The sequence below is a fragment of the Morone saxatilis genome, unplaced genomic scaffold (genome assembly GCF_004916995.1).
Source record: "Morone saxatilis isolate NCDOM2014 unplaced genomic scaffold, NCSU_SB_2.0 Contig9, whole genome shotgun sequence".
NCBI lineage: Eukaryota > Metazoa > Chordata > Actinopteri > Moronidae > Morone > Morone saxatilis.
The window spans coordinates 15,556,579-15,571,658 of record NW_023340268.1 but is presented as its reverse complement, the minus strand read 5'-3'; the positions used below and the strand labels follow the sequence as shown (position 1 = coordinate 15,571,658).

General features: G+C 40.8%; 1 protein-coding gene across 1 annotated transcript in view; it reads right to left on the bottom strand.

Annotated features, from left to right (window-relative positions):
* adgrb2 (adhesion G protein-coupled receptor B2) overlaps positions 1-5,019 on the bottom strand; it is a 150,324-nt gene extending 145,305 nt beyond the window's left edge. Inside the window, exon 1 of the mRNA XM_035681617.1 lies at positions 4,125-5,019. Coding sequence (XP_035537510.1) covers positions 4,125-5,013 — 889 coding nt within the window. The 5' untranslated portion in view covers positions 5,014-5,019. The remainder of the gene's footprint in view (positions 1-4,124) is intronic.
* Between the last annotated feature and the right edge of the window lie 10,061 nt (positions 5,020-15,080).

The window sequence follows — 15,080 nt, the reverse complement described above, 5'->3', positions numbered from 1 at the left end:
GCATGAATGTGCTGCATGCTGGTGATCTATGTATTTATGCATTGTAGTTCATGTGCAAGTGCAATGTTTTAGGATTAACAAGACACAGCTAAGTAAAAGCCTTTTTTATTGATCTGAATGTTATTTAGAAGGCTGGGTAAGGATGTTCTTCTCAATTTGTGTAAATTTCCTGAAACCGAAAATCTGGCAGTCAGGCCTGCCATGCACATTGGCCAGATGTACAATATAATAAACTTATATGGCATGAAATTAGCAGCTTGTCCAATACAAAAGAGTTCTGCTTCAGAACTTATTTAACGTGCCAGAGTGATGTTGTAAAGAGAGATAAACGTACACACAACATGATGTGATGCCTAACCATGCCAAATAAATGCAGGGACAGATACCTTCACTAAGTGAATAAGTGCAACAGAAACAGCAAATTTGTTTTATATAGCATAATACAGATTGCATTGCCCCATAATACCCAATTTATATGGAAATGAGACTATATTTGTTTAACTGTGTATTACAAAGATATGTGGTTTAAATCTGTTTAGCGTAATACATTAATATATTTGATGGACAAATACCTAGGACCTCTCTTGCTAAAATAAAAAATATACATATGGATTGAAAATATAATGTCACAATACAGAGCAAACCTTCATTAAGCTTACTTCTTCATTTATATTACTTAAAAAAAAAAAGAAAAGATCTCTTTCTCCTCTAACAGGGAGGATGTAGGACAAACAGATTGCTGCACTTAGGCACAGAGAAATGATGTCTCTTCAGGTCACCTAATGCCATGCGAAGTATAATTTGGTGACTGTACCTGTCATACCCATAATAAAGATACACTATCCTCAAGAAAACCCTCCCTCAGAGAGCCCTGCAGAGGGTTTTGCAGACACAGAAATAATAAAATGAGCTTAGTCAAGGTCAGTTGGTATAATAGACTATTGTCCATCACAGCCACAGTCACAATTGGAAGATAAAACCTGTGCTGAGCAGAGTCCAGAAAAAAATGTGTGGTTTTCACAGTCAATCCAGTTTTCAGGCAAAAAAAAAAAGTGTATTATTTGCTAATTGCCATTTGTAAAGATTAATTATGTGTCATTAAAATCTTCAGAAAACAAAAGACTACCTTGGTGCAATGAGGGGTATTGTTAACAATAATCACATGTACAGCTGCACTAACAATGATTGTCCATGTACAGTGCATGCACAGCAGTGGACACATTATTCGGATTAACCCCCTGCCCTATGGGGGTATTTTCTCATCAGTATTCGGAGTGTGGTTTTTTAATTTGAGAACATGACTTATTGATTTCACGTTCAGATTCTTAATGCTTTCCCTCAAATCTCTGCCCTCACACTTAAAAAGCCCCTATAACACAGCAGCCTCCCATCGATGTGCTAGACGGGAAAACAACGTCACTTTCATGGTTACGGACCGGGTCTAGTGGATCCCTGGCCAACATGGACCGCCAATGTAAAGCACCTCAGGTTTTATATCTGAATGGTGGAATGGAGGTATATTGCATTAACTTAAAAAATGGCTCTGTGTTTCTGAATTAACAAGATATATTCAGCACGCTCTCCATGCCCAGGGCCGGCACAAACACAAATCCTGTATCCAACCAGTTTGAACACAAGCCCAGCAAATCTGAGCGCAAGGAGCGGCCTTTTAAGTGCAAGGGCCCAGTTTTGAGGGAAAGCATTAAGAATCTGAATATTAAATCAATAAGTCATGTTCTTAAACTTAAAGAAATGTAAAAATGGTTAGCCTCTGTATCGAGCACAGCGTATTTCCACTCAAGTAAAGAGTCAAGTGGCACCTGTAAATCAATGAGTCTTTTGAAGTGCTCGACCTCTGAAAAGGGCACGATTTATGCAGTACTTACAAAGTAAGTTAACGAATTAATATAACAAAGTAACATAAAACACCTTCTCTTTTTACTTGTTGTGGGATTGTAGGAGTATGTTTGTCCTGCTTTTAGATTCCTGTCATTTTATATCTGGTGATACAATACATAGCACGATAAAGGGGATACGATTTAATATAATGCAATGCTTTAAGCAGTTTAACACATTTTTAAAAATTACATTTAGAACACTAAGATCTAGAGGTTGGGGGTTTAATGACAAAAATCGACACTACACTACATAACTTGTACTATATTTATCACAATCAATCACACACTGATGGCAGCAAGAGCTGGGGATCAAACCACAAACCCTGTGAATGGTGGATGACCCAGTCTAACCCCTGGCCCACAGCTGTCCAGATGAATAATGCCCTGAAGCCTTTTTGGTGGGGACATTTTTCCTATGTTTGGAAAGTTGACGGTAGAGATAGACAGAAAATAAAGGGAGAGCAAGTATTGGTTCTATTTGGCAATCTGAAAATGTTTTTTAATTCCAAAATCAAGCACATAATTTACCTTAACTTAAAAAGAGTGTAAGTGTCCTTACATTCCACGTACAAGTGTTCTATTTTCTATAGGTGGAGAAGTACACTGTTTACTTATCTGCACCATACATGAAGAGCTGCAGGAAGGGGTGCAAGGAGTACAAACATGCAAAAAAGATTTAGAGGGGGAGATGGGGAGACAGAGAAACGGGGGTGGAAAAAGCAATCATTTAAGCTTTGTTTTCTCAGAGTCTCTGACTCAGCGAAGGCGTTGGTGTTTGTCTTTTGGTGTATAGAGAAGGGGGACAGGATAGAGGCAAGATTTTGGCTTCTCACTCTGACAGCGCGATGTTGGGTTTACAGTAATTCTGATGTTTTAGGGTAATTAGGACATAGGGGAATTGTTTGGAAGAAAACTGTTTTCTACACACAAAGCCTTGCCCACACTTATCCAGGCACATCAAGGGCCTCCGCGGTTCACAGCGGTCTTTATGAGTGGCGAGTAATCCCTCGTACTGTAGGGTGATCAGCCGCTAACCAATATGTATGCAAAATCAATGTCTTTGAGGTGAGATGTAGAAAAGCCAACACACCTTCCAGGCAACTGGCATAAGTTTAGTATCATCCTGACACTTGGCATCAATTTACACAGCAGCGATATCCGTTTGGCTTTTGTCTTTGTGCAGCAGTCCAAGTGAAACTGGTAAAAGACTCTCTCTTCCTTCATCCTCCTACGCCATGACTCTTCCTCTATCCCTCCCTTTCTCTCCCTTTCTTAGTGTATTAGATGATGAAATCCTCCCTGCTGATTGAATCCAGAGAACGTTAACCTTCCCGTCAGCGAGGTAAGACACTCCCTGGAGCTCTCAGTATGTGTGTTAGTGTGTTGTTGAAGGCAGGCCAAGTGTTGCAATAAGAATAAGTCCTAATTACTGCTGTTCACTCTGCAAACATGTCTATAATTCCCCCAAAGGAAATTTTTTATGTAATACAGTGAACTATAAGATAAAGTGCAGTGTCTCTCCGTATATCTAAGTTCACTTAGTCTAATACAGTTACATTAAAGTAAATACTCTGGTGGCAGAGATGAGCCGAAATGGTTAAGAAAGCTTTAGCACAAGCACTTGTCCATATCTGTACGGATGTATGTTGCTTACACACAGACACACACACAGACACAAATGTATGCAGATGCACACATGCATACACATCCCCATGTGTTATTTTGCAAAGGAATTGCTGCTTCTTGTTCAATTCATTGACGTATGAATGACCTTGTCCATGTTATGTGTGCATTGATGTCAAATGTAATCTCATCCTAGCATTGTCAACAGATGGTTTCACACACACACACACACACACACACACACACAATAATGTGCAGCATGGAAACTGAAGTCCTACGAGCCACACCTCTTTGCCACATGGGGGAATCTCTAAAATATAGATCAGAGAGCTGAATTTCTGACAGCCATTTACAAATCTTTTGATGGAAGGTTTAAAGGGCCCCCTTTGAACTGCTTAGTTTTTTAATTAAAAGGCCAACAAACAAAATTCAAATAATAAATTCTCTGTCAAGCAGAGGCTTGCAACCTCCCTGAGGTGGTATCAAAAGCTAGGATAACAAGGCAAACTTTTCTTGTCTATTTCATACTGCAGGCTGGGTACACAAGTAAACAACTGTTTATATATGTGGTTGCATGCGTGTGCTTGTTTAACATATTCCTACCTTGTCGGACATCTCTGGGTGCTATGGCGATTGCTTCATTGGAATGCAGCTCAGTGACGCAGCAGTCGTCTGGAACCAGCGAACCGTTGCTGAAACTGTGCGGTGTCTCCGGAAGCAACGGAATAGGTGGTGCCATGATGTTGTGGTTCGGACAGATACATCCTGTCTGGGTCATCCCACAACCGTCTCCGTCAGAAACCTCCTGGTCTCCATTGTGACCTGTGCGTAAACACTCCTCAAACCATCTGCAGAGCACGCCGCAGGTAAACTGACTGGAGTTCTCATTGTTAATGAGTAACACCTCTACCAGTCTCAGCTCCAGCAATTCCTTAGTTACCTGAGGCTCGTCTGCAGATGGATGTCTCGTTAGACATAGTTGGACAAAGTTCTTATCAAACTGTAGGAAGGAGTACGGTCCATCTGAGTTGGACTGACTGCCACAAAGATCAATGACTTCCTGATCCCTGGCAGTGACTGTCTGTAATTGAAGGGGACAGCTTTGATTGGCCAGGTGGTGGTCAAGGGAAAGGAGCATGGGGGAGTGTGTCCGGCAAATGATAGGGTGGCGGGTGAAGCGGAGGTAGAGGGAGTACTTGGTGGGATCTGGGTTTTCCAGGGACCAGGAACAGCCAGGCTCCCTGGAGGGAAAGAGCTCCCTTAGGGAGAAAGAGCCATAGAGCACCCCAGCTACCAGACTGGAACATGGTGAGGAGATGGGCGAAGGGGCCCCTTCTGCCCCGGTGCTGGGGACGCCATCGGCAACCCCATAGGCAGCCTCAGCCAGGGCAGAGAGAGGAGCTAGAGCGAGGGCAGACACGGCAGCCAGGGCCCCAGCCACAGCCAGGAGAGAGGACAGCACAGACAGACACACCCCACCAGCAGTGTTCATCCTATGACATTCGTCCTGCAGGGGAAGAGAGAAGAGAGGAGGGAGGGGGGGAGAGAGGGGGCTCAACATTAGACACATCAGACAATATCTTCAAACACAACCTGACAAAACTAACACGGCACAAACAAAATTAACGTATCAATATTCCCGTCAAGAACAAAGAATCATGGATGGTTGAAAATATGTCTGCCTTGCCTCAGAGTATAAAATAACCAAGTTTATGGCAGCAGTTCTCATAAAGTTCTTCTTCAAACACCCGCACACACACACATACACTGTCAAAAAAAACACACACAAACACACCCCTGCTGGGCTGGATTAAAAGGGTTGATGACTTGGCTGTTGAGACATGCACTGTGGGGCATGCTCTACCCTTTCCTGCTGATATGTGCACACAAACACACAGGCATTTGCACACACACGTACATACACACCATCGCCTGCTGAGCAGCTCCCCCAAGGCTCTGGCAAACTATTACCATCACCGGCACAGTGAGGGTCCGCCAACAGCCTGATTTTGACTCACACAATACAAACACAAAAAAAAATAATAATAAATAAATAAAAAAACCATATACAGCATATAGTGTTTTAGTATTTTGCCTGCTAAACTACTTCAATACCCACTACATTTTTGTACACAGTGTGTGTCTGCTCCATCACCTGAGATTTTCAAGTGGTTCTGTATAAACGCAGGTTGAAGAGGATATGTGGGAGATGGGAAATGTTGGCACCACTCTACCACTAACCTTATAGCATGATACCCAGACAACTTTCTCTGCAATATCACCGTGCAACAAATGCCTCTCTGCAACCCAGAATTCTAACCCAGAGACACAACTTAATACTGTAATACAAGAAATACTTAGCAAAACCAATGCCTGACCTATTTGTGTCAAAAAAATAAATAAATGAAGACATGACAACCTGTTGTTGTGGACAGGCCGGCTAAAGTTAATTTATTTTTGTTTTTTGACAAATTCACTCATTATTCTGAACAACTGCAATCAGCTACTTAGATAGCAAAGTATCTGGACAGCTAACATCACGCTAACTATCATCAATGCTACTATCGTGTAGTCAAGTTCTTGTCATATAAAGAATTTAAAATGCATGCAGGAGTGTGATAGATTTCTTAAAAGAAGTATTAGTAATTCATAGTCAGGTATAATAACGTTACAACAGAGATGCTAAGACAGTTAATTTAGCTAATTAGCCATTTGGTCTCCTCAGTTTGTTTAAATCTACAACAGAGCTGCTATCTCTCTACATTGAGTTACCTTTGATAAACATAAAACAGTAAAAGCGCTTTTATTTTTAAATGGATACAACTACAGAAGCTGTAATATTCTGTTGAAGGTTAAATGTGTTACAAAATAGCATTAGAGTAAAGTACACTCCTGTGTTTTTCTACTTAAAATGATTCTTTTAAAGCAAAAATGATGATTGCCCCTAATAGTTAATCATATCGCAATCGTAATATTTGTCAAAAAAATGGCAATGTGATTTTTTAAAACATTTTGTTTCGCGCTCGTCACTTGGAAACTATAGGTGACACGCCGAAGCTTGAAAAAAAGAAAGAAGAAGAAGCAAAACACTTGTGGACTGCTGTCACACTAACATACTGCTTTGGACAGGCCATGCTGTTTTCTGTTATATTTCCCAAAATCTGACAGCAAACAGGCACCACACCGCTTTCTCCTTTCCTCACCTGCTTTAATCAAATAGGCCTCCCTGGTAGCACCGACCAAGGTTATTTAACGTGTGACGCAACTGAAAAAAACGAAGCACGTGTGTGACTTTCGAGCAAGTACTCCACTTCCCTAAGGCCTAGGTTAATCAAACACAGCAGTGGCCTGCACTTCATAGGATTTATGTAAGTCTTTTGAGGCTCTCCAGCATTGGCCACATAGTCCACGGGGCCTGGGTAAGAGGCTAGGAACTGTGCTTACTTCACCATGTCAAGAGGTGACCCCCACAGCGGTTGGACAGTAAGAGGCACTTGGGCTTACATGAGGGAGCTGTTAATGAGAGCTAGAAACACATGAAAGGCAGACCGATGATGGAGGGGGGTGCCAAAACAGGAGAGATGGAGGAGGAGATGCTGGAGGGAGCAGGGCATTAGAATTATTGGAATTATATTGGAATTATGAAAATATGTGCACTATTTGCATCATTCACCATGAAAAATAAACATCTTCTTTAGGTTTTAGGCATTCTGCTGATGTTGACTGGCTGATGTTACGGTGCATAAAATGTTTTGGGTTTTTTTGATGGACATAGACATTCAATTTTGCAGACATTAAATCTGTTTCTCTGAGGTCAGGGGAAGGTCTCTGTAACCACTAGTTCACCTGCTGTGCAGAATAAATAGTAGAGTATATTTAGAGTGGAATAGTAATGCACTGCTGCTAATTTGGCTGGAATACGGAGGGAAAAAAAAGCATTTTCTTCTTATTTATTTTTCTCAGCAAACTGGGTGAAAGTGTGGGGGCATGTTTGTGAAGCAAAACCAGCTGGTAGAGAAGAAGACACATAAGATATATGTGCACCTGCGCATGGACACTACACTACACTACTGTAACCCACACCACAAACACCGGACAACATAAAGCCATTGTGTGTGTTTACTTTGGGTGATGGCAGTAGTGTGAGACAAGTAACCATAGCAACATCCTATGTCCTGACCTGGAAATGTGTTTCTTTTCTGCTTTCTGTTTTCATTTACTCCCTCCGCTGCCACCGTTTGGATCGGGTTGTCTTTCGTGGGATTCTCGCATGCGACTCTTCACGCGGAACACGGGACATTAAGGTTGGTTTTTTCTGGCTCTGTCTGTGGTGACACTTTGACAAATGCATGGCACAGTTGGGCTGAGGGAACGCTAATGTAGCATGTTGTGAAATATGCTCAAGGACATCATGCTGTCTGGCATATGATGGGGTTATAGACTGTCACTTGAACACGCTCTCGTACTTTCAAACTAAATATGCTGTGATGTAACATCCATACAGACTGCGCCGCAGCCGGTGACACATGTTCCGCTAACAATGTCACTGAACTGTTAAATCCAGATATTCAGTATGAATGAAATGCTATATTCTATAGTATAGCATATGACAAATAGCATTTCTGTTTTCCCATTGGAACTCTGAATTGGGAGATGCATATAGACAGCATATATTTACCTTAAAAACAAATCTAACACTTTTTTATTAAACATTTATCTAATCTCAGACCTATCAAAAGTGAAGATAGATAGCATTATAGGCCAAACCATGCAGAGGTAAATCCTTACCCATATTTTACGGATGAAAAGAAGTCAAAAGCGTTAAGCAAATTGTTTTTGGGACAATGAACAATGAATATTCATAGACCCACGGTCTGTGCAAGAGTAGACCCTAAAGTGCTGTCTTCATGAGGCCATTCTGTCCCACTTCACTCTAAAACAGCACTTTACTGTGGGCAACCATAAATATTCATTAGCTTTGATGTCTTCCTTCCCCCTTCCACCTTGACATTAATGTTATCACCAAGGATGGCAAAATATGTATATCCCTCATTCCCTGTCTCTCTCCTCTCGGCTCTGTCTTCATTCTTTAATTCAGTGAAGTGACAATATGACTCATCCGATTTTTGTCTTCACTGTAGAACTCATGCAAATATGTACTCATGCTAATATCACAGCACTGAAAGTATCACTGTCCCCAAATAAAGGATTATTTCTTTAAATATTCATGATACGTTACAATAGCATCAAGTTTTAATGGCTGCTCAAAAGTTCTTAAGTGTTATAGTTCCAAAGAAACTTTGCAAAACTTTGTTGCAAGACAACCACACTGATTTTTGAGGCAAAGTCCTCTTGCAACAAAACTTGTAAAAAAAAATGTGACCTCACTCTGCTCAACATTTATTCAGCATTTCGAATAGACTCTGGGATAAAAGAATGCGTATGTTTGTTACTGCTACACTGTACGTTCTCCCCAATGGTAAAAGCAAATGGGAACGATCACCAATTATACTACTCTCCATGTGCCTGTCTCTGGAATCCCCACAGTCTTGGCAGAAATGCTGAAAGGCTTCAACAGTTGCAGTTCTAGCTGCTCTGAACTGCCACTGTAATGCTTCGTAAAATCACAAAGAGCCACACTCGGAATGACTGAAATATAAAAATACCCACTGACATTGTTTAAGGATCTCATCCTTTTGAGAAAATAAATGCACTGCTGAACTCGTACTGTTGATATTCAGTGTGTTACTCCACATTAGCCACCTAATACTTGTGTGTAACTTGTTTATTATAACCATAATTTATCCCTGGTGGATTCTTGTGATGAAATAAACCAAAAAACTCTGTCTTGTTTGGTGGCAATTAAGAAGTCCTTATCGCTCCAGGCTAGAAAACATTTGTTACAAAAGGGTCTAATAACAAAATACAAACTTTGTAATGACAAAAGTATTTGCTGTTAAAGGAAACTGTCACTATTGCTCAAAAATCTTTAGAAAAATTTGCCGTGCTCAGACTTTTTCCCCATAAAGGCAACATATATGACTACTTAATGGACATATTAGATCTGAGGTTCTCATTGGCAAAGCCTCACTCATTTCAGCTTGGGTAGTGAGTTTACATGAGAAGCTGCGTATCATATTCTCCAATATACAGCAGATATATGTGCTTATACACAATAAAAACACAAGCAAAATAAACACAGTGATCATGGCATGTTTTAAAAGCATTACCTAGTCTTATGCCTTGTCCAGAGCGACATTACCACCCATCTCATTCATTTCAATGAGACAACTTCACTAACACAGTCAGTCAAAAAAAACCTCCTTATAGAGACCGAGCCACTATATTAATGGAGAACGTTTAAAGGACCAGTGTGTAGAATTGGGAGGCATCTATCGGTGAAGTTGCAGATTGGAACCATTTGAATACAGCTCAGCCTTCAAAGCATGAGAAACTATGATGGCCACGAAACTCGTGAAATGCCCTATCTAGAGAAAGTGATTGGTTTGTTTGTTCTGGGCAACTGTAGAAAAATGGCCTCTGTGGAAGAGGACCCGCTCTATCTGTATATAAAAACGGCTCATTCTAAGGAAACAAAAACACAACAATTCTTATTTTCCAGGTGAATAAACACATACATACAACATACCTATTCATTTTATATTTCAGTTTGCCAATAGATCCTCTGAAATGTTACACACTGGACCTTTAATGAAAGCATAAAATGCCACCCCTGAAAAAGAACTTGCTGAACCTGTCTCTGACTGTATATTTCTACTGCTTACCAGAAGATTGTTGCAATGAATCAAACAATTACTTAAACCGGCCTACCTGATTGCAAATCATCATCTCAGTGGTACATGGAACACTATGCTCCCAACACAACCCCTTGCATTTTATTATACGCATGTAAGGTGTTTTCAGGCTTAACACCCAGTTAGGGTTGAATTTTTTGTAAGCTGTACAGAACAGACGTATTTGCTCACTGGCTATCTTGTTGACTAATGCAAACCCACTGGTCTGTATGAAATGGCAACAGCAAAGAGAACATTGGAAAGTATTGCGTATTTCATTCTTATTAGTAATTACATTCAAACTTAATAAAAATGTGTAAGTTGAATAGCTATTCATTCACTGGAGCACAAGTATCTTCCAGTAAACTTTCATGTTCTGGTGGAATAATAGAGTGGAATAGCTTCTGGGCAACAGACATAATAATATCCCTTGGTAGGGTGCTTCTGTTTTGGGAAATACACTGCGGGAAGGTTTTGCGACGGAGAATCATGACACCGTCTCTTATCTCCTTCTCCTTCTCCATCCCCCGTCTCTGCCTCCACCCTAATCTCCCATTCTTAGAGCCGACATCTAAATTCACTGTGGTAGAGAACGTTATTGTCTGATTTATTGATGCAGAGTATTTCTCTCATTCACTGCTCTCAGCGGAGATCAGCATGTGGTCCTCGTATGAGCTCTCACACACACACCAAACAATGCACACTAACTAATCCATGGGCATTCCACACTCAGGCGCACATGCCACACCCGTTTGAATGCTATCTCGATATATTAAAAAATTCAAGACTGGATCCTGATGCCAAGTGTTTGGAGTCTCCACTACTGATTAACAAGTCATGGAGCGTTCCTTTCTCTCTCTCTGCCTTCCAGCATGAAATACTCAACTCTGCCCCTTCTCATCTTCAGCTTCACCCCCTTTAGAAGTACCAGCCTTCCTCAAAGTCAAACTTAATTTATTTACCCCGATCTACACACGTCCGCGTCTGTTTCGTTTGAAGTCTTTTATCTCGATAAGATCTTTTTTGCTGTAAACCAGTATGAAGAACCAATGTTGTTCAATTGATTTAGCCCGGTTGACATTTTAGAAGTCAGAAGTCTGTTTGTCCTTTCATCAAGCTCACTCCAGCACACCATCAGTGCTTTTCACTTTGCCTTATCAGTTATTAACAAATGGCAGGCAAGCTGAGAGGATCTCGTGCTGTGAAAAGAGACAACTAAACCCTTCAATCACAGCAAAGGGCATTTTGTCTTCCGGGCTAAGCTACACACACACAAACACACAACCATACATATTCATACACTCATGTCAGCTTGACATGTGACGTGTGCTGATGGAAGGACAAGGCATGAATCATAAGTGTGTGATGAAACTGAAAAGGAAATGAATCATGCATTATTAAATTGGGAGTGGGTCAACAGATTACACATGAGATTAAAATGGGAAAATAACTGCAAACGCAGTTCACACTGTTGCGGTTTCGTCTTGTGAGATATACAATACATTGATATTTCGGATCATTTGAACACCTGCATCTCTCTTTTGCTTCATGTAAGAATCAGAATTCTTCTACAATTTTAAAATGATTCACAGATTCAAATATCAAGTTCGGTAGGTTGTCAGTAAAGTTATGCTAAGGAAACAAAAAAGGCTAGAAGTTGAACCACTTAGCTGAAAGTGAAATATTTTGTCACTATACGTCACACAACATAACCGAGGCACTAATGTTAGCGGGGTGGAACAACAAATTACACTTGGTTAAGTCCTTTAACTTTTTAAAATCAATAAAGCTGGATAGTAAATGTATAAGTGGAATGGTAAAAGAGGAAGAATAGGCAGGTTAAAGGTAGCCCAACCCTGTTATGCTGGACTGAATTACTACACTTCAACATGAAATGACTCTTTATTGTGAAGAATGGTTGATGTTGCACTACATATACATGTTCTTTGTTTGGTCTCTTTAATGTAAAGAATTGAAAGATAAGATGTTAAGAAGTAAGTGAAGAGGAAAGAACGAAACGAATGCGAGGAGAAGCAATGGATTAGAGGAACTAAGGATGACGTTATAAGAGGGGAGAACGTTGAAGAGTGGAAGAATGCAATAAAAGAGACCTTAAAAAAGTGGCCTTCGAGAAAGTGAAGAGACAGAGAGAGAAACTGTTTTTTATGGCGTCAACGGAGAGCGACTTGTCATGATGAGTGATTTTATAACTGCAATTTCTACATATATGAGATCCAGAGCATCTGTAATCAGGAGCAAAACAGAAACAGACAGTAAAAGCTATGAATATGAGCACTGATTAAACAGCACAGAAATGACCACCACTGCTGCCAAAACTATCAGGAAGCCATTTTCTGGGAGATTATAAAACCCAGTAGCAACGGTTAGCTTGGTGCATGCAATTTTCCATATCAGCTCTGTATTATACGCCACAGTTTCATTCTCAGTACTAAATAAACAAACAGAAGAAATGACAACGCCATTAGTAATGTGACATTGTGGTAAAAATCCATTGACATGTCATGTCATAATGCTCTAAGAAAATCACACCTTATTTAATACTTGGAGCACAATCATTCTTCAGTACTCAGCGGGAAACACATTTTGATTATTAGACGGTCTCATAGGCTTTAAAAATATTTGCTGGCATGTAACATTTATTCAATATGTTCCAAACCTGAATTTCAATATTGATCGGTGTTGCATTCACAGGGAGATATTGATCATGACGCCCAATAATTTCACATAAGTGAATAAACGATTGTTGGATTTGAGAATAAGCAAATGGATGAAGTGGAAAGTGGCTTGCAGGGCTTTTTCTACGCACCCAATCAGAGCTGTCTAAAAAAATTTCTTTCAGAAGCTGAACCTTTAATTCTGTTTCCGCTGGAGAGTTTCCTCAGTTTATAACCACGGTTATTAGTTTTACCGCGGGAACTTACTGCAACAGTCATACATCAATACCGCACACACACAATAAAGAGATAACAGCTAATGTGGCTACATGCTGTGGCTATGTACTTCTCATACCAATGTCAAAGAGTTACGCTGCACTAATGTCTGTGTAATGGTTTATGGACTCTGCTAATAATTAGTAGGCTAAAGTTAGGGTGCTAAAGATTTAGTCGTTAGTTAAAGCAAATAGTCGACTGATCGTGGAACTTTTAGGATATTAATTTAATTTTAAATTTAAATTTAAATCTTTTTTTGACAGCCATAATTGAGAAAGCAGTAATGACACTGAAAGTGTCAGAACAACCAGCAAGGAGACTCATTTAGTTAACACAGTATAACATCACACAAGTCTCGTTGTTCAAAAAACGTAATAAATAAATTCCAACTTCACAAAAACAAATAGTGGCGGACTTATCGATAGGATGGATGATGTATAACGTTACTTACAAACCAACTCTCTCCTCTCCCTTCACGCCTGAACCCACTATGTCTACTCCTGGTCGGACCTGTGAATCGGCTGTGTTCGGTCCCTGACACTAGGAGGCTGAAGAGCCTGTTGCCCGCTCGCCCCATTCTTTTTCTACCTACTGTATGTTGCTCATTCGGCCTCGCTCCCCTTCTCCCTCTCCTCCCCCTCTCCTCCTCCCCTCTTCCCGGCATTTCAAGCTCCTATGCCAGTAGTGTAAACAAACCTCCCCCGGTACTTCTAGCTCGAAGTCCGGGTACAGTCAGCAGACAGGGCCGCTAACTATCCAGAGGCAGAGGCTAGCCAGGTTAGCGCCTGTAGCGGTGCTGCGTCACAAGAGAAAAGGTCCGTGTTGCAATAGTCCCGGCGTCCCGCGAATATCCGACAATGACAACTGCGTCGACTAGACTCTTCGCGTCGACTGAGAGTTTACTCTACTATTAAGGGACAGCCATACTGCTTTCACAGTGGTTTGGTTCACTTTAAACAAACTCAGGCCCTTTTTCCCGGTTAGTCGGTCAATTTGGGCTGCTGTGAAAGCTGTCAACCAAATCCTGGTGGTTCAAAGCAAAGGAAGCAACTAAGTTAACTTGCAGTTTCTTTATGACACTGGAGAACATAAATACATATAGTAATACCATATCAGTGCTGAATGACCTGCTGTCAGTCACCAAAATTTGATTTCGTCATGTGGATCCTGATGATGAGCTGACGTTTGTAAAAAAAAAATCCAGTGTGAACATGAACTAGACCAGAACTAAAGTACAGCAATCTATAATTTTCTTTCCCTTGGTCGGGACCAAATGAACTGGGCTAACAGGTGTGAAAAAACCGTAAGGCATCCATTTCCCTGTTGCGGCTCAGCTCATATGAGCTTCACAGTAATAATAGGCCTGAATTGAGAAATACAAAATTTCATCCATCTTTAATTGATGGAGACTTTTAGCAGAACAAGGATTTACAGATGCAGGAGCATGTGTTAGGTTTGACCCTGTAAACCCCAACACACTCACTCTGGCATCTTCACACCCTTAACCTTGTTGTCATGGTGTGGAGAAAAAAAACCTAAATGTCACCATCTGTTGAGTGTTTGGAGTGAATCTGATGTGACACACATGCGCACACAGTCCTATCCCATTGAACTGAGAATGAAGTAGAGCATCCCTTTGTGTACAGAACAGAAACTGGCATGTGTACACATGTATATATCTGCATAAATCTGTCTAAGTGTGTGTAAGGTGGGTGGGGGGTGTCCAATAAGGAGTTGGAAAAGGGCCTTGTAGTATTGTGGTGGGCCTGGGGGGAATTTGGGTTTCATTGTGAAATAGAGAATCACAGACTGAG